The sequence below is a fragment of the Salvelinus fontinalis genome, chromosome 40, assembly GCF_029448725.1.
Source record: "Salvelinus fontinalis isolate EN_2023a chromosome 40, ASM2944872v1, whole genome shotgun sequence".
Lineage (NCBI taxonomy): Eukaryota > Metazoa > Chordata > Actinopteri > Salmoniformes > Salmonidae > Salvelinus > Salvelinus fontinalis.
This window is the reverse complement of record NC_074704.1, coordinates 17410727-17431198: the sequence shown is the minus strand read 5'-3', so window position 1 is coordinate 17431198 and position 20472 is coordinate 17410727. Positions and strand designations below refer to the sequence as shown.

At 42.2% G+C, this 20472-nt stretch overlaps 1 protein-coding gene across 1 annotated transcript in view; it reads right to left on the bottom strand.

Annotated features, from left to right (window-relative positions):
- LOC129839272 (growth factor receptor-bound protein 2-like) overlaps positions 1-15178 on the bottom strand; it is a 32480-nt gene extending 17302 nt beyond the window's left edge. Inside the window, exon 1 of the mRNA XM_055906581.1 lies at positions 14369-15178. Within this exon, the coding sequence (XP_055762556.1) occupies positions 14369-14446 (78 nt within the window). The 5' untranslated portion in view covers positions 14447-15178. The remainder of the gene's footprint in view (positions 1-14368) is intronic.
- Positions 15179-20472: the final 5294 nt, after the last annotated feature.

Here is a 20472-nt window from a genome sequence, read left to right as displayed (position 1 = left end):
TGAGTGGAGAAAGACGGGCGATACCTGACAGAAAACTTAATGAACTATGTGAGGGGAATCAGAGTGTGTGCGCGCACATTGGGAATCAGAGCAGACAAGAAAATTGATCAAATGCAGGTGGGAGCGTGCAAAAGAAATACATTTATATCTACACTGAACAAAAATATAAAACGCATCATGCAACAACTTCAAAGATTTTACTAGGTTACAGTTCATATAAGGGAATCAGTCAATTGAAATATATTCATTAGGCCCTAATCTATGGATTTCACATGACTGGGAATACAGATATGCATCGGTTGGTCAGAGATACTTTTTTTAAAAAGGTAGGGATCTGAAAGCCAGCATCTGGTGACCACCACTTGCCTCATGCAGCACGACATCTCCTTCACATAGAGTTGATCAGGCTGTCGATTGTGGCCTGTGGAATGTTGTCCTATTCCTCTTCAATGGCTTGTGAAGTTGCTGGATATTGGCAGGAACTGGAACCCGCTGTCGTACACGTTGATCCAGAACATCCCAAACATGCTCAATGGGTGACATGTCTGGTGAGTATGCAGGCCATGGAGGTACTGCGATATTCTCAGCTTCCAGGAATTGTGTACAGATCCGTGTGACATGGGGCTGTGCATTATAATGCTGAAACATGAGGTGATGGCGCCGGATGAACGGCACAACAATGAGCTTTAGGATCTCATCACAGTATCTCTACGCATTCAAATTGCCATCGATAAAATGCAATTGTGTTTGTTGTCCGTAGCTCTTGCCGGGCCAAGCTTATTGATCAGCTTATTGATATGCCACACCTGTCAGATGGATTGATTCTCTTGGCAAAGGAGCAATGCTCACTAACAGGGGCGTTAACACATTTCTGCACAACATTTTAGAGAAATAAGCTTTTTGTGCATATGGAACATTTCTGGGATCTTTTATTTTAGCTCATGAAACATGGGGTCAACATTTTACATGTTGCGTTTATATTTTTGGTCAGTCTTTCTTTCCACGAAGAGGCTCTACATAAACTCACAAGAATCAGCTTTGTCTCCACAAAAACATACAAATAGTGCTTTAAGCAGCGATTTATAGAAGCATACTGTAGGAATTGGTACAGTGAAGAAAGTGGTGCATTTCCATGTACAGTGATTTGCATCTGTTTAGACCTCTGAAAACAAACTATGACATGTCTAACATTTTCCAACCCACTGCTTTATGAAAATAGCAACATTAAGCATTGATGCATACTTTGCATAGTAACATGGTACCTAGCGTTTCTACAACATAATCCAAACTACTGCTTTATGGAAATAGCAACACTAAAACATTGATGCATAGTATAGTAGCACAACATCACACAATCCTCTAGTTGGACTGAATCTTACATTGCCAGTTGCCACACATCCAAGTCTTCACTTGGATAAAGTCAGTGGTAATCGAGGTTCATTACACAACCCTCTAGTTTTCTGGGATTTTGGATGGTGCCAAGAGCCTTGCCTGTAGCAGCTGGGGCCTTGCTTTCCTGAAGAGCTGTGTGCTGTTGTGTCCCTCTCTGCCCCCTGTCCCGGTTCTGCCCAGTTGGCCCCGATCCCAGCCTCTGTTTTGGGGCTAATCCATGAGGTCTATTTATCCTGTGTCGGAGGGGGGGATAAAGGGCGAGGAGCGACAGCTAAACCTCTAATCCAGCTACAGCACTGGGACACTTTTAACGAGATCCCAGATTGGGGCTGTCTGGATTAGAAAGAGAAAGAAACAGACAGAGTGACAGAGAGAGAAAGAGCGACAGAGTGTGAAAGAGCAGGCCCATTAGGTTGAGACAGGCAGTCACAACATAGCCCACTCAGACTAGAGAGGCCCAGTGTACGGGACAGCCCTCTGAGGATCTAGTCTACCCAGATTGCCCCTCTCAGACACTCTCTCCCCCTGGGAGGGCTTTCTATCGATGTCTACAAACTGTCAACAACAGTAGAGTTTCAGGGTCAGCAGAGACAGAGAGAGCGAGATACCTTTTGTTTATTATCCATTTCACTTGCTTTGGAAATGTAAACATATGTTTCCCATACCAATAAAGCCATTCAATTGAGAGAGAAAGCAGAATCGAAAGGAGCTTTTAATGCAGGAGAAGAAAGCATACACAAACACAAGCTAACCCCTCTACCCTGCTCTCTGCCCTGCTCCACTGACAGGTGTAGTGAGTGGTATGACATCTACCACTTGTGAAGGACCGCAGGGGTTACTTAGGGGAGGAATGAGTCACTCTGATACTCTGGCTGGGAAGATGAAGAGAAGATGAGTGTCCCTGGTGTATCTCTAATGCGAACTATGTCTCTCGACCTCACAGGAGACACAGCAGGCAGCCGGGCCTGGGCATGTTAGCGCTAGCATAAACAAGTTAGCGCTGTAATGCTAACTGACTCACCCCAGGTGACAGACGAGCAGATGCTGCAGAGGTAACTGCAACTGATCCTATTTTGAGGAGAACTATTGAACGAGGTTACGCTTTACAAAGTGAGCGATGACAGGGAAATCCACTTAGCCTATTGTCTTCTTTTAGTGAAAGTGATTTACAAAAGTAAACATACTAGCAATATGCTGGCTACTGTTGATAGTCTGCAAAAAGAAAGCTACAAAAAGACATGTAGAATTAGTCTTGGCTAGCCTACTGTAGCCATGTCGATATGTCTTTTGGACTCAGAGGCAACGTTCTATTTTCAAATCTTCTCAAAATGACATACTTTTGAAAAAAATGTATGCAATTAATACAATTCTAAAGAATAGCGTAATGACTTACATTGCCAAATTATATTACACAGCTTTTTAATACATATAATCACCAAATGTAGCCTCTTAATAGCTGAATATAGAGAGAAAGCATGCCTCCAACCTATAGGCCCTGCATGACCCCAGTGCATTTAAAGGGATACTTCTGGGTTTTGGCAATGAAGGAAGTCGGAGTTAGTTTTCACAAGCTAATGCTAGGTACCTACTAGCATGCTAGCAGTTACCATAAACTTCCAGCCATTGTGTTAATGCTAGTTAGCAATTGTGCTAATGCTAGTTAGCAACTTCCTTCAAACATTCATTGCCAAAATACTGAATTATCCCTTTAAGAACTACACCCTGTCCGGGCCAGTAGAAATTCTGTTCAGGCCAGTAGATTTTTTCCAGGGCCCAACATGACGAATTTTACCAGTGAGAAAAAAAAGCTACCGTTGGACCCTGGCGTGTTTCATAAACATCCACGGAGTGGTGGCGCATAGGCTCTTTACTGTGCTTTGATTGACGAACAGCCAGCTTGAATTGTTTATAAAAGGTGTGGAACTGACTGTAGGAAGTCAATCTCATATATCCTTGCCATTCATAAATCATACAACGTAGTTACTGTATATGTCCATGGTGTCGCATCGGGACAAGTAAACTAAAGATCTCATTTGTATTTTTGATATGAAGTCTTTTAGTACTCGCCAGACAATGATGTTAAAGTGAGTGACTCGTCAGTAGTCTACCGAATCGCATCGCTAAGAGAGCAGTTAATTTGGCTCTCTAATTTGCATACTGGTAGGCTTTGAATTGTTTTAAAAGCCACGTATACTTATTTTCAAAAGATATATACTGTCGGTCTACTGATTTAATGAACATTTTGAGAATGCTGCTTTCTGTGTGGCAAAGCCCATGTTCAACACCTACTTCATTCTTCAATCATACCTGAAGCCTGTGGAAGTCAGACTCTTACAGGATGCATTAAAGGCCCAGTGCAGTCAAAATGAAGTTGTTCCTGTGTTTTATATCATATTGCACAACAGCTGATGAAACTAACAATGTAAAAGAGTGAAAATATTTGATCAGTGTTATATTCTGATTGTATTTTCAGCCAGAAACTATCCAGGATTAGAATGTACCAGAGGCCACCAAAATAAAGCTTGTTCGGCAAAAATGTCTTAACCTGACCCTGGCTGGCTACTCCATGTGCTTGTGGAAAACACTGTATGCTGCTGTTTAGTCTGAAGGAGCGCAGGGGTAACTTAGAGGAATGAGTCACTCTGATCGGGAAGATGAGCAGAAGACGAGTCCTGTATGTTGGGGTGCCTGCCTAGCATGTTAGCACTCTAATGCCAACTGACTCACCCACGGTGATGAGACCAGCTGGGGATGAGTCAGCATGAGGCAACAGAGGGTCTCTACATAGTCCATCTTTTTGTCCCAACTAGGCAACATACTTAACCAACTGAGCTAATTGATCAACTCAGTGATTGAATTTAACACAGCTGGTCTTCCAGGTCAGTAAATTCAAAAACATGGCACTCAAGGACTAGGGTTGAGAGTCCTGTACTGCATGTTGGCACTCAAGGACTAGGGTTGAGAGTCCTGTACTGCATGTTGGCACTCAAGGACTAGGGTTGAGAGTCCTGTACTGCATGTTGGCACGCAAGGACTAGGGTTGAGAGTCCTGTACTGCATGTTGGCACGCAAGGACTAGGGTTGAGAGTCCTGTACTGCATGTTGGCACGCAAGGACTAGGGTTGAGAGTCCTGTACTGCATGTTGGCACGCAAGGACTAGGTTAAACCAGGGAGGAAGGCTTATTCCAAATACCTCCCCTTAGCCCTCCCCCTCGTCTTAGAGGGTCGCTCATTGGAGGAGTGGCACTCAAAATGGAGCAACTAGTGGAAGGGAGAGCTAAATTAGGCCAAGGGAATGGAACATCACTACATCAGTTGCGCACATCAGAAACTGTCAACGGATACCACTCAATTCATTGACGACGAGCCTTGTGTTTTTCACAATGCCTGTACTGGTGGCAGTAATAGCTTTCCTTATATTTCTCGTGCAACAAATACATACTTACCATATGAACAAGAAATGAGAACAGCAATATGCCCGTAATATACCCATCCTCTGGTTGTGGTTCAAACTGGAGGAATACTGAAGCTGGACTTTCATTCCATAGCAGTTTGACATTTAACAGTCGCAATTCCTTCACTTAGTCACTACCAGTGGAAGTACTGTTCTGAAGTCATCAAACCGGCACTAGGCTACAGCCATAGATAGAGGCTCCGTGTGGCAGATATCTAGGCTAATCAATGGAAGATGGAATTAAAATGACAGAACTAAAAGTTAAATGAGAAAGACAGGCTACAACACCGAGAGCCAACAGGTAGGATGCTACTTAATATTCTGAATGCGAAATAAATGTACACATACATGTTATTCAATCATTGCACCCACACTGCTCGCGTGCGCAAACGAGCGTCTGCGTTGCCAAGCTCTAAAATAGAAGTCAGTTCTATTTGTGACACTGAATGCGGTACTAGTCCTGCCTCTCCCATCTCCTCACTGGTTTATAGAAGCATATACCCACGTGTCATCGCCTCATTGGTTATACCCACGTGGGTGATTGAAAGATGAACTGAGGTCAGTAATACACCTTATTATGAAAGTTAGTTGCCAATCGCCATATAAAGTCCAAAGAAGAAAAAGCCTGGAAGGAGGAGAGGTGACTAGAAATGATTCGGTTGACCCTTTTATGTGTGGATTAATTGTCAGAGTCAAGGACCTTGTGCATTTCAGGTAAAATAACACCTCAATGTTTATATCCCAGGTCAAATTAGCTAGCAACAGCAAGCTAAATAGGACAAATTAGCTAGCAACTGCAAGCTAGCTAGCTAAATAGGACAAATTAGCTAGCAACTGCAAGCTAGCTAGCTAAATTGCCATAAATGCTTTTCAACCTGTCCCCAAATTAATATAATTGGTTCAGAGATTGTTTGATATTTCAACCTGCATGCTGTGATCGCGTTTGGTGTGGGGGAACAAAATCAATTTGCGGACGCGCTCATTTGGGCATGGTGTGATTTGCTATAGAAAGGAATGGAAACCGCACAGTTAAAGTAATGTAGTCTCGATTAGCCTAGCTAAGCTAATTTCTCTCAGTTTGATGCAGTCAAGACAGATACTACGTAATCAGACGAGATGAATAACGAGCAATATGTCTACCACTGCGAGTCAACATGGTTGCCATCTCTCTCCCTCTCCCTGCTCCCCTGGTTACTCTCCGAAGCACACCACAAGGCTTCTGGAACTGCAAAATATGGTTATTTTGCTCAAATGTGTACAGAAACAATTGTAACAGGATCGTTACATCTTAACTATTACTTCTCAGAGGCAGTGGTGTCACAAAACTCATCAGAAACTCTGGATATAGACTTTTCCTTAAGGAAAAGCACCTTTAGTCAATCCGCTTTCTCTGTGACAGCTTCCCATGTCTGGAATACACTGCCATCAGACACACATAACTGCACCACATATCACACTTTCACAAAATGCATGAAGACATGGCTAAAGGTCAATCAGATTTGTGAACATAATCCCTAGCTGTGTATTGCCGCTTTCCATGTTGTCTGTAGCTTGTGAGGTGTGGAAACACTTTGTTGCTTTTATGAATTTTGTCTTGCTGCTTTTTGTTCTATGTTGCTCTGTCTGTATGCTATGTCTTGCTTGTCCTATGTTGCTCTGCGTGCCCTCACTGCTCAATGATTGTCTATAATGTAATTGTTTTTAATAACCTGCCCAGGGACTGCGGTTGAAAATTAGCCGGCTGGCTAAAACCGGCACTTTTACTGAAACGTTGATTAATGTGCACTGTCCCGGTAAAAATAAAATAAATAAACTAGAGTTTGGGTATAACCAGAGATACTGGATATAATGACGGGATACGCATCAATCCCTAACAATGGGATTCGTTGTCCACAGAGCGGAATGGCAGGCTGTCGAGCTCCTGTCTATTCCTCTCTGGTGATTGGTGTATAGATCTCGTTATTTAATAGTTTTGTAAAAAATATTAAAGTGAGGGGTGTTGACGTCAACCGCCTGTTTTCAATGTAGAGTGAGATGCTATGCTAACCTCATGAATATGCATAGATTGTCACGAGTTCCAACAGGGACAACTGATATAAAGAGTTTTTTTATTAAAAATTGCGGGGATATCACTCACATCACACTTACGTCGGTACACTCGTAACATGCTAAGCATTTTGAAATGTCTATTAGATCAAAAAGCGTCACAATAGCAATACATTTTTATCTTGACTAAACTCTCATTGCCCCCCATACAAAAAAACACTTCACTTGCGTAATAATTAACAATCTTCTAAATGTGGACAGATTATGGGCGGAGTAAACCCTCTCGCTCCGCCTCTTCGGGCTCAATCCCAGTTACCCCCAACCTCAGCCATCCCCCTCCGTTTTGTGCCATCCCGCGAGTCACAGCGAGTCGAAGTGGTGTTCCAATTCAACTTTGAGCGAGGGGTAGTGCCTTTGAGCCCTGTAGTTGACCCTCCAAACGATGCAAATTGACATGCAGACTTCCTATCTAGTGGTTATCAGAACTACCATGAAGCACTGTGACCCAAGTCTCTAAAGTTGCAAAAATACTATGATTGAAGCAAACTTAAGTAATTATTACGTCATAACAAAATCATGCAAAAAATTTAAAGTTAAGAGGAATATATTAATGCAGGAAAGGATTATGCATATTTTTTGGTCATAAATTAATTTACGAAATTTGCTATTTAACAAGGTGACTAGCTAACATTAGCCAAATAACCATATATTTAGCTTGCTGGTGGACGTGACATTTGTATGACTTGTAATACGTGTTGAATGTTTTAGAGACTCCTGAGCAAACCAGACTGTCATCTTGTGAAACCCAGTGCAATGGATGTAAAGAATCTAGCTAGCTAAAACATGTCCTGCAAATTGATTCTACAATTTTGTAAGCTTGTTTTGCTGATCATGAACAAATATTTCACTTCTTTATGGTAGTAACTTAACTATGGCTGTGAAATTTGGATTGTTGACGTAAAAAAAAAAAAAAAAGCGTTTCCCTTACTAAATTTAAAATCACAGTGCAACTATCACAAAACTACCACCAACAGGTCCTGATCATCATCATAAAGGGATTTGTGATTTTTTTTTAAACAAATAACTAACGCAACTATGCTGTAACATTTAGTAGGAGGGAAAAAAAGGCTCATTTTTAGCTACTTTATTAACCGGAGCTGTAGAGGGAGAGCGAAGCAGAGCAGCAGCCAGGCAGGCTCTTGAGCGGGGGAGGGTCTGTGCCTTCAAATATATGTATATATATATAAATAAAACAAATGCCACTTTCGGGAACCGCAAAAGTTATGGGTGTTTTCACTCACATTATGTTGATGGAATTGTGTTCCATCACAACGGCCAAATTACAGGATGGGAAAGAAGAAATTGCTTAATTTATCTCACACAGACACACGCACACACAGTTCCTGAAACAATTACGCTTTTCCTGGAATTGAAGCAAACCAGTAAATAATCTTGCAGTGAGCATTTAGCCTGTTCCCTCCAGTCCCTGAAGTATACAAATAGAGTGAGAACAATCAATATCAGGAAGTGGCTCTATTGACATCACAGTAAAGACAAATGAGGTGTGAGAAGGCAACTTGTTCATCCAAAATGGAACCCTATTTTCATATATAGCGCATGACTTTTGATTGGGCCCATAAGACTAGTCAAAAGTAGTGCACTATATAGGGAATAGGGAGCCATTTCAGGGTGTTGTGAAAAAAAAAGTTATTTAAAAGCTCAGGGGAGGGAGGGAAAACAAAGCTTCTAGTTAGAAAGCCATCCGTATAGAGCTAACAGGCCAATGTATTGTATGGTTGGCCCACATGGGAGAAGGCCGGTTTAGGTTTAATCAATGGTTAAAGCATTTGACTGGGCTTAGAGATGGATCTTTGGAAGAGCACTGTAGAGAGGGTGAGAGGCTGTGTGTGTTGTGAGAGAGAGGAGAGGGTGAAAGGCTGTGTGTGGTGTGAGAGAGAGGAGAGGGTGAGAGGCGGTGTGTGTTGTGAGAGAGAGGAGGGTGAAAGGCTGTGTGTGGTGTGAGAGAGAGGGTGAGAGGCTGTGTGTGTTGTGAGAGAGGAGGGTGAGAGGCTGTGTGTGGTGTGAGAGAGAGGAGAGGGTGAAAGGCTGTGTGTGGTGTGAGAGAGAGGAGAGGGTGAAAGGCTGTGTGTAGTGTGAGAGAGAGGAGAGGGTGAAAGGCTGTGTGTGGTGTGAGAGAGAGGGTGAGAGGCTGTGTGTGGTGTGAGAGGGCTGTTTCTGAGGCATTAGACAGAGCAGTGTTGGGGATCGCAGCTTTGAGGAAAAACAGCATGTTGAAGAGCCCACTGTGGATTAGTTTAGTGTGCGTCTGTACGTGCGTGTGTTTTCTAGGGTGGGCTTGACACAGTTGTGTGTATGCATCTGCTTGCATGCGTTTTGTGAGGCTGAGAGTCAAGAGAAGCATTAGCTGTGAAAGGAAAACAGGTCTTGCTTTTCACACTGTCGGGCACATGATCACACTCATAGCTAAAGAGCAGTAGGGAGTGGGTTGTGGTGAGCCTCAACTACTGTAGCCCTGGAGAGAATTAAGACTGGGTGAAGTCAACCCATGCAAAATGAAACTCTGGCAAGTTGTGAGGTCTGGAAATTTCTGAGCACACCTGAAAAGACTCTTTTCTTCTGAAAGTTTAAAATCCCTCGTTCCTTAGATGTTGTCAAATCTCAGGGTGGAGCGAACTCGGCATCTACCCATCCCAAACCACACAGGAGGACAAGCAGGAAAACAAGGAAGCAAAGCTCCAGGATGGCTTCAGAGCAAAGGTCCCTGAACACAGGGGTAATAAGAGCAGCCTTTGGCCTTACGACTGGGTCAGACAGTAGCAGTAAACTTTTCAAAGATACACTGAGACAACTCTGTGTATGTATGTATGTATGTATGTATGTATGTATGTATGTATGTATGTATGTATGTATGTATGTATGTATGTATGTATATATATGTATGTATATATATATATATATATATCTGTGCATGTGTGCACTGCCAGCCCTCCAGTCAGACGATCTCATACTGTAATTAGGTCAGATTCACTTCCAAGGGTAATAAGCATCATCTATGCTGCAGTAGCCGCAGGGGGACGAGGGTGCAAAAATGTTTTTAACACCCTGCCATTGTATTGAGGGGAGTGCATGATTTGTTAGAACATCCTAACTTAACCTATAGGGGGAGTGCCCGATTTGTTAAAACACCCGGACATTAGTTCAAACCTAACCTGGCGGGAGGTGACGAGAGAGAGCCTGGCACAGGAATGTGGGTTTACTTTAGACCTGTTCTCCCTCGGTCTTCTTTAGCACCTCTAGCAGGTCACATGCTCTGACATGGGACCTGAATTTGTTAAAATCTTTCACTCACTCTCTTTCTGCCAGGGGAAATAAATAAACAGGGCCTCGTTCTCTCTATCAACAGTGCTTCAGTCGGCAGGATGAAGAGAACGAGGGATGAAGGGAACAGAGGAGAGAAATGGAGAGATGGAGGAGTGCAGCCAGCCGCAGCGCTCACCTTCATTTCCTCCTTCTGGAGGACAAAGATAAGGACAAGAGCTGTGACAGAGAAGGGCAGATGGATTAATGATTGTTCTGTTCTTCTCTCAATGGGGATAGTCAATGTGGGTCTATTGTCTTTCCTTCCATCGCCCTTGTCTTGACACTCATCTGGATAGAGTGGTGATTCCACCTTGTAATGGGAGCGTTGATATACTGTACATTCTGTCAAAGGAGTCAGTGTCAACCACACACGCACCCATACACACTCATTAGTATACACATAGAAATGCTATGGTAAAACGGCAGAAGAACCTATCATGCATGACATAAGTGACCCATAGGACGCAGCTTCTGGTGTATAAGGTCCTAAGAAACCTAGCCAGGTTAACATCCGCCATGGGAATGAGTTCAGTTCACTAGCTAGTGTTGACAGACACTTTACTGTACATTCACAGTACATCCCGTTTTAGCTCCCGCTGCCTCTGGCATTCTGGGAGAGTGGAGTGCTTTCTTTCTTTCTCTCTTTATCCTTCTGTGCCTGACTGCCAGCTCGGGAAAACAGACTACTGACGTCCGTGGGTTTGCACCAAAAAGTCAGAGCCAAAGTGAGACCAGGCAGGTCTGAGATCTGTGCTGTATAGCCTTAGCCAAACGGCATTGACAATGGCCATAGGATTTGGCTACACAGCAAAAACTAATCTGGGACCAGGCTAGGTGCTGCTACTTACCTAAAAACTATTTAGCCAGACACAAATCAGGTGATTTGAGACCAAAGCTGTTTGTTGTTTCCTTCTTCTCCTTTGTTTGACCAGAGTGATGCTCCATTCTCTTTGGACTTCTCCATCAGACACGCAGACCGTGACCAGGTTCCTGTCTCAGATGGTTTTTCTTTCCACTCCTTGCTTGCAGGCTAAATTTAGACCTGATGGTGCACGGCTTTTGTGCTGCGGCCTCAGTTGACAGAAAAAATAAAGGGAGAGAGAAAGAGACGTTGCATGCCCCAGAGCCATTGAAAGTCTGTCCTGCATCAAAAAACCTCCGTAAATAAAAACTGAGCTCTCCTCTCATGCCCTTCTAAATGCATGAGAAAAACCGAGATGTTTGTGTTACTCAAGACATCATACAAGACTTCTGGCGGTAAGCATTTTTTATTTCTGCCATTCTCTTCCTGACAACTCAATTCCAGAGAATAAACTCCTCCACCCTTTGTAAAGTGGGGGATGGGGGAGTTACCCTACATATTAGGAGGAAATAATCTCTCATCTTCACAGATTTCTAAAAATATCCATGAGGACTTAATGTCCCCTGTATTGTAAAGGGATCTCAAGAACTGAGCTAAATCGATCATGGACATGGCACGTCACGCATTGGCTGTATTCTAATTCTCAGCAAATCACCAAGACAGTAGGCTTACTCCATTAGACCTCAATTCATCGAGAGAGTAGACCTATTTCACAAGAGCCACTTGACTGAATACCATGTAACAACACTTGTGTAATAGTACATGCTGGAACAGTACTGGAGCATTGACACAGTGCCAGGCCAAAAGCTTTGAAGTGTGTGGTTAAGAAGAGGACACCTATGGGCCCCGAGAATTGTGCCAAAGAGCCCCGTTCTCCCGCCATCCTCCCTCCACGGTCAGAATTCAATTCGGAAAGGAGGGATAAGATCACTGCCGACGTTCCTGAATCCCCTCCAGATTCTCCCTCTATGAACTCAGAAGAGCCAAGACTGCGTCAGCAGAGCGTTTCCGGGAAGTTGCAAAAACGGAACTCGACAGAACCCTTTCGCAACTCCGGGCGGAGTTCATGCATGCATGCATGCTACGCAGGAAGAACCGAGCAGGGAGAGAAAGAAAAAAAGAAAGAGAGAATAGCCTCGGGTGTAGTAGTGTTTTTACCGGCAAGTTGTTGCCACACACCACATCACACTCTTGGACGATTAATATTTATGTGGTACTCGCCAAGCGAGCGAAGCCTAAGGCCCAGGGGATGGAGCAAGCTGCCTGGCATACTCCCCATCCCCTTCTACAGGGCTGAGATAAAGAATGTTCGCTCTCCATTGAGCTTCACTTCTGTGAACAAATCAGGTAACACAAGAAAAAAAAAAAACGATTAAAATCGATTGATCTGGCTGTTAGAATATAGCCCGCTCCCAGATCTGTTTGTGCCGTCTTGCCAAATGCTATGATCATTGTCACGCAGGCTAAAAGCTTGGCTAATACAGGAGGGACATTGGTTTGGCTGACAGAATGTACTATACGGATAGTAAAAGTTACTTAGACTAGTGTATACTGTACGCAATATAGCCTGCACTCACATGCCTCCTATCACCAATCGGCAATCGCACCAATTGTCCTTCAGATGCTCCTCTTGGGCAGTTACAGACTTGTTAAGTCGGTAGATGCCGCCAGAAACGGCGTGACGAACACTGCTTCTCTTTGAAGTGCAAAAGCCGCTGCATGATGAACTGAGGTTGACTCAGGCAACAAATTGACTGATAACTTTGTTCACTGTTTTCACAGCTCGCGGCCATATTCCTTTTAAGGCCACATGATCAGATTTGTTCCTGTTTCTAGTGTGAACATCTTCAACTGATGTTTCTCTCGAGGAGATATGAATGCGTATTCCTGTCCTGGTTCGCCGGATCTGTTTCTGCCTCTGAACGTGGCGTTGCCGGGGTACATTGCCGGAGTAGAGGAGAACAGAGCACAGGGCCAGACCGTTCTCAAAACACCAGCTGAAAGAGGGAACTGGAAAGAAGACAAGACTGCACACAACCACAACCAGCCGTTTACCTCAGAAACACACACTTCACTCTCAATCTTCTCTTTACTGCATATTGGTTTTTTTTGCATATGGTTTTAACCCGAACTGACACCAGTATTATGATTGCAGTGCAGGCAGTCATGTGTCAGCATGCAGTTGTCACAAAAAGTTCTGCTATAATAGAGCTGTTATAACCATTATAGCATGTCTTGAAGCAGAGCTGTTAACGTACAGTTCTGACACTGAAATGAAGGAGCTGTCATAATCCCAGCAAGGGAAGGGGTGTGGTTGGAAACATACTGCCAGCTCATCCTCTCTTTAGCTCTCCTTCCTTCTCCGTTTCTGACTGAGTGAGGGAAAATGTATAGAAGCCAAGGATGATACTGGAGACGTCCTGTTTCAGCATAATAAAACAGTCCACAGTCTAACCACAGAAGAAGTCCAATATTGCTGAACTACTGAGGATAATGAAAGGATTCAATGGAAGAGGTTATTAAGCGTAGTTTTTAACAAACTAGGGGGAGGGTTACTTACAGTCGCATTCGGTTTCCTCTTGTAGCATTTCTTTGACTAAAACTTTTTGTCATATAGGCTACAAAGACAAATTTTGGGGTTGCTCATTCTGGTTCTCCACACAAAATGACGACTGCATGTAAAATGTGGCGTACAGTATAGGATGCTTGTTATAGGATGTGAGAAAGACAGAATTGTGTCCTGCCAAAGACTACCAGTGCTATCCTTTTCCATATCTGTACGGAAACAATCGCTGAACTTTTCCTTGAACCCATGACACCGATTACCATATGATTTGCCATTGGCAAAGACATTAGCTGCCCCTCATTCAATGTGTTGGAACCAAAGGACAACAAACAACCTGCAACATGTTTATATTTATATTCCCTCTCATTCTGTAGGTCTATCATAATAAATAGACCTTTGAAAAAAGGTAAAATCTCTTAGAAAATACTTGATTAAATTGACCAATTAAAGTGAATTAGGGGTCTTACTGGTTACAAGTTGTTAGATAATGTCCTTAAAACCAGTTACTGTGCAGGAGTGTCGAATATGAAGACACAAAATGACCAACAACAAAAAGGTAAGAGGCTATTGCAAATAGTGTAATAACTAGGCCTAATAATAACCACAAAGGAAAAATATCTGACACATTTCTTAAGAATATAAATAGTGAAGCAATGGGCTGCTTACCTTCAACGTCTCTCCACGCTTAAAACTCAACTCATCATCTGCAGTGGCTTTGAAATCGTATTTGGCAATGGCCTCCATGGTGAGGATTGTTGGAACACCTGTATGCTGTGTTGATGAATGCACAAGTACCCTTCTGAAGTCTTTCAATTGAGTTTATTCCTCAAAGGAATGATGAAAATGATAAACAATGTCAGAAAAAAAAGAACAGAACCGGTCCCGTTTTCCCCCTGGTCTGACCAGTCACTCCGAGTAGCACAAATACCCTCACTCGCTGCACGCCGCTACAAACCTGTGAATATGAACGCAGATAGAAAACCTGAGACTATGTAGCAGTAAAGCAACATTAACCAACACCGGAAAACAATGCACTAATATGATAGCTTGTGAAGTGATGCCGCGCCCATAGACAATACTAGCATTCTGACGCTCGCGCAATCAGGGGAGGAAGGTTATAATCTGATTGACGTTTCCTCAAGCCAACTAAAGCACATCATCTCCACAATTGACCAATCGGATGTGAGAATACTGTCATATCCAATCGGTGTTCTGTAGCTGTGCAAAACCAATGGGATTGCTAATTTACACGCCTTGTAGAGGATTTTTGACAGGCAGATGTGGTTGATGACTCAAAATTCGAGCTAAATATGGAATGTCTAATTTCGACTCAAAATCGTTTTATGTCGCGTACAATGTTTTCTGCCCTCTTTCCTTGCCATTAGCCAAGTCATTCTTTTGTATACCTTTCCAGCTCATTCGAGTGAAAACAAAGAGCTGCGATAGTTGTAACAATGCAATAAATTATTGTTTCCAAATTTGACAAGCAACAGTTTGTTACAAAGTTAAAAGTAACCTAGTTGTGACAATTGCTAAAACTACGAAATGAGACTTGTAGGCCTACTTTAGCTCCAACAGAAGAAAGATGACGAAGATACGACTATTAGGCTATTGTTGTGCTAGTCCTACACTGTAGGCTAATTAAACAAGAATATAGGCTAAATCATGTCAAAAAAGTGAACGACGGTCCACCAGGTGTTGCTTGAAGTGAAACTGTTCAGGTCTCTGAAGTAACCTAGGCCTAGTCCACCTACACTCATTTAATGTTACCTTGTTTTCTACTTGCTATCCCTTGAAATGATTTTTTTTGTAGGCTATCCACTTCCTAGAACGTGAGCTCTGTATATAGGAAGCTTCCTTATCGCGACATTTTGGGAATACTTAAATCTGCACAGAAATTTGCCCACTCCCCTGTTCCACTGCTCCGCCCTCTCTCTCTCTCTCTCTCTCTCTCTCTCTCTCTCTCTCTCTCTCTCTCTCTCTCTCTCTCTCTCTCTCTCTCTCTCTCTCTCTCTCTCTCTCTCTCTCTCTCTCTCTCTCTCTCTCTCTCTCTCTCTCTCTCTCTCTCTCTCTCTCTCTCTCTCTCTCTCTCTCTCTATGCAATTCAAAAGGCTTTGTTGGCAGGGGTAACATGTTTAGATTGCCAATGGAAGTGGAATAGAAAATAAACAAAAGTGAAATAAACAATCAGGAATTAACAGTAAACATTAAACTCTCAAAAGTTTCTTAAAGAATAGAGACATTTCAAATGTTATCCTTCTGGCTATGCGCAATGTTGTAACAATGTGAAAATAGTTTAAGTACAAAAGCGAAAATAATTAGACAGATGAATATAGTTTGTATTTAAAATGGATGTTTTGCTTTACTGGTTGCCCTTTTGTGGCAACAGGTCACAAATCTTGCTGCTGTGATGGCACACTGTGGTGTTTAACCTAATAGATAAGGGAGTTCATCAAAATAGGATTTGTTTTCAAATTCTTTGTGGGTCCGTGTAATCTGAGGGAAATATGTGTCTCTAATTGGCATTGGCAATGCAACTTATATGGACACATCACTGCACTCTATACTCCTCTGTAAACTGGTAATCTCTGTATACCCGTCGCAAGACCCACCGGTTGATGCTTATTTATAAAACACTCTTAGGCCTCGCTCCCCCCTATCTGAGATATCTACTGCATCCCTCATCCTCCACATAAAACACCCGTCTGCCAGTCACATTCTGTTAAAGGTCCACAAAGCACACACATCCCTGGCTTGCTCGTCTTTTCAGTTCGCTGCAGCTAGCGACTGGAACGAGCAGCAAAAAACACTCAAACTGGACAGTTTTATCTCAATCTCTCCATTCAAAGATTCAATCATGGACACTCTTACTGACAGCTGGGGCTGCTTTGCGTGATGTACTGTTGTCTCTACCTTCTTGCCCTTTGTGCTGTTGTCTATGCCAAATAATGTTTGTGTCATGTTTTGTGCTGCTACCATGTTGTTGTCATGTTGTGTTGCTTCCATGTTGTTGTCATGTTGTGTTGCTGCCATGCTATGTTGTCTTAGGTATCTCTTTATGTAATGTTGTGTTGTCTCTCTTGTCGTGATATGTGTTTTGTCCTATATTTTGATTTAATTTATTTTTAATCCCAGCCCCCGTCCCTGCCTTTTGGTAGGCCGTCATTGTAATTACAAATTTGTTCTAAACTGACTTGCCTAGTTAAATAAAGGTTACATTTTTAAAAACCAGTCAAACATTTGGCAGGAGGTTAGAAAGTGCAGCTTAGTTTCCACCTCATTTTGTGGAAACTGAGAATCCCTTAATTTTGGATCAGTCACAGTGATCAGTTATTCTGCCACTGGGTACTATTCTCTGTTTAGGGCCAAATAGCATTCCAATTTCTGTTTTTTTGGTTAGTTCATTCCAATGTGACAAGTAATTATCTTTTAGTTTTCTAATGATCTCTCTCTCACACAAACACACACTTGTGCATGAATATGCATGTGTGAAGAGTAGAAGACAAAATTTAGTTAGGCTCTAGACCTCACCTGTTGTAGTTGTGTCTTAAGGTGTAGGGTACATGTAGGCCTAATAGGTGTGTAATTCTAACAGGGACTGCATAGCAGGGATTACTTGGCCATCTAGTGGTACAAAATTAGAATAAATTGTGAAATTATACAGGAGAAAAAATATGCATATAATTTGATAGGCTACATACAGGTAATTGCCCCAAAAATGGACTTAACACTTGAATAAATGAGGGATACAAAATATATTGAAAGCAGGTGCTTTCACACAGGCGTGGTTCCTGAGTGAATTAAGCAATTAACATCGCATCATGCTTACTGCCCTGCAACACTATAGACATCGTGCGTCCAGCATTGCCAACAGCAATCAGATCAACTTCCAAATATTGTTTTACCAAGTAAAACGAGAGAGCGAGAGACAGAAAGGCTTTTGCCATGAACTCATATGCCATCACCAGCAAGTGAGCTGTGCATCATTGGGTGAGTCAGCGAAACTAGCATTTTTTGGACTATAATTTTGAGTTGGATGCCCTTTCAAAACGAAATTTCCCAGTCAGAACTTGTTTTTCCCCGATTTCTCAGTTGTCTTGAACACACTGAAGTCGGAGACTTTCACAACTCATAATTCCCAGTTTTTTTAAACGCAGCATTAAAAACGATTATGCCAAAGTCTCCGGTCGTGTAAAATGACGTAGAATTGCATGAAATGCTTTTATAAAAGGCTGTTAGGTGCCTCCTAAGAAGAGGTAGGTGCAGAGTCAGGAGCAGGAGAGCAAGGAATTCCAGTTTGCACAGTCGTTTATTATAAGTCCCAACCCACCAACAACAGGCGGGAAAAATCACGAAACACACGGAGGAGAAACCTCTACTCCTAACACAGTACCAACGGTACAACGACCGCGAGGGAAAAAACCCTGTGGCGCAAACACGCACCCCTAACAGCTAACACAGCAAAATAATCCCGCACAAAGACTAGCAGGCAGCGGAGGTTAATTAATAAACCCACTGAAATTAACTAATCAGACACAGGTGATAACAACAACAGACAGACACAAATGAAAAGGAAAAATTGATCGGTGGCAGCTAGTAGGCCGGCGACGACGACCTCCGGAGCCACCTTCGGTGGAAGTCGTGACAAAGGCCCAACATTTCCCGGACACTAGGCCACAACATTTTCTTCCCATGTATGTAACTTCTGTAAGTGCCTCTACTCTACTGCTCTATGCCACTACGCAAATGTGATGATATGCATGCTTAGCTTTCTTATAAAGGTGATTCTTTTCTATTGCATTCTGGTACCTCAGAATATGCATATAGACGGACTAAAAGTACATTTATATTGTAAAACTTCTGACAGCCAACTTTCTAACTCCATCCATAACTTTTGGACATTATAGCACTGCAGAAGGCAGATCTAGCCACTACAATATTATTTAAAAACAGCAAGACAGTTGCATTATTAACTACTTGAGAATTTTCCCTGAGCATTAACACTTGATATTTTTTTCTTTACCCTGATTTGATTGAGATTACATCGGAAGTTATCAATGGATTTCTATAATGTGTCACCGGTTGCAGTGAACTCATCTGAAGCTTCAACAGGTAAGCATTTATCAGGATTTAAAATATTTTTACTGTAGGCTATTCAGTTTAGCAATTCAACAACCAGAGTGTAAAGGTCACTGCACTGGAGGAAATTTTAGCGCGTTTTTAAAATGATTCATATCCTACAATGATTTCACATGATCTTATTATGGCACACATAATGTAGGCTATAATGAAAGCTACAGTCATCTTCTTTTTGTTTTCATTCGTTTTTCCTCGAAGACGTTAAATGGTTGGTTTCCTTCACTGCTCTGTGTAAAACTTGTTATTCAGAGGGAAATGAAAATCTGTATAGCTTCCTGAAGGCACAGCTAGTGCCAACCTTTTCCTTTTTGAGTGACTTGTTTTTCGTCTGAATGGCTCACACTCTACCTTAATCTCAAAAGAACCATGAAAATTCCTGTGAACTTTTAGTCACCACACACATAGAGTAGCAGCTATGTTATTGGGTTTTTGTCAATATAGCACATACCAAGGGCACTGAAATATATATTACTGGGCACTGAAAGATCTTCACAGGTTTGGTTTATGGATAGCCTTAGTCTACTATACTGTATATCATGATTTATTACAATGTTCCTCTGCTTTGGCTGATACCAAAGTCCTGACTTCAGAGTCTGGAAAGGCTGTTCTGATGTTGTCACCATGATGCGTTGATAATGAGGGGGTCTGTTTTCAAATCCAAACAGTGAGAGAGCTCAACAAGACGCCTGATCCCTCGAGCTGATATGAATGTGGTATAGCAACACAGTGCCTTCAGAAATTATTCAAAACACTTGACTTTTCCCACATTTTGTTGTGTTACAAAGTGGGATTAAAATGGATTTAATTGTAAATTTTATTGTAAACAATCTACACAAAACACTGTAATGTAAAAGTGGAAGAAAAACACAAGTATTCAACCCCCTAAGTCAATACATGTTAGAATCACCCTTGGCAGCAATTACAGCTGTGAGTCTTTCTGGGTAAGTCTCTAAGAGCCTTCCACACCTGGATTGTGTAAGATTTTCTCATTATTCTATTCGAAATTCTTCAAGCTCTGTATGGTTGTTGATCATTGCTAGTCAACCATTTTCAGGTCTTGCCATAGATTTTCAAGCAGATTTAAGTCAGAACTGTAACTCGGCCCCTCATGAACATTTACTGTGTTCTTGGTAAGCATCTCTGGTATAGATTTGGCTTTGTGTTTTAGGTTATTGTCCTGCTGAAAGGTGGGTTCATCTCCCAGTGTCTGGTGGAAAGCAGACTGAATCAGGGTTTCCTCTAGGATTTTGCCTGTTCTTAGCTCTTAGTTTATTTTTTATCCTGAAAAACTCCTTAGTCCTTAACGAATACAAGCATACCCCATAACATGATGCAGCCACCACTGTGTTTGGAAATATGGAGAGTGGTACTCAGTAATCTGTTGCATTGGAATTGCCCCAAACATAACACTTTGTATTCAAGACAGGCCACATTTTTTGCAGTATTACTTTAGTGCCTTGTTGCAAACAGGATGCATGTTTTGGAATATTTTTTTATTCTGTACAGGCTTCTTTATTTTCACTCTGTCAATTAGGTTAGTATTGTGGAGTAACTACAATGTTGATCCATCCTCAGTTTTCTCCTATCACAGCCAATAAACTCTGTAACCGTTTTAAAGTCACCATTGGCCT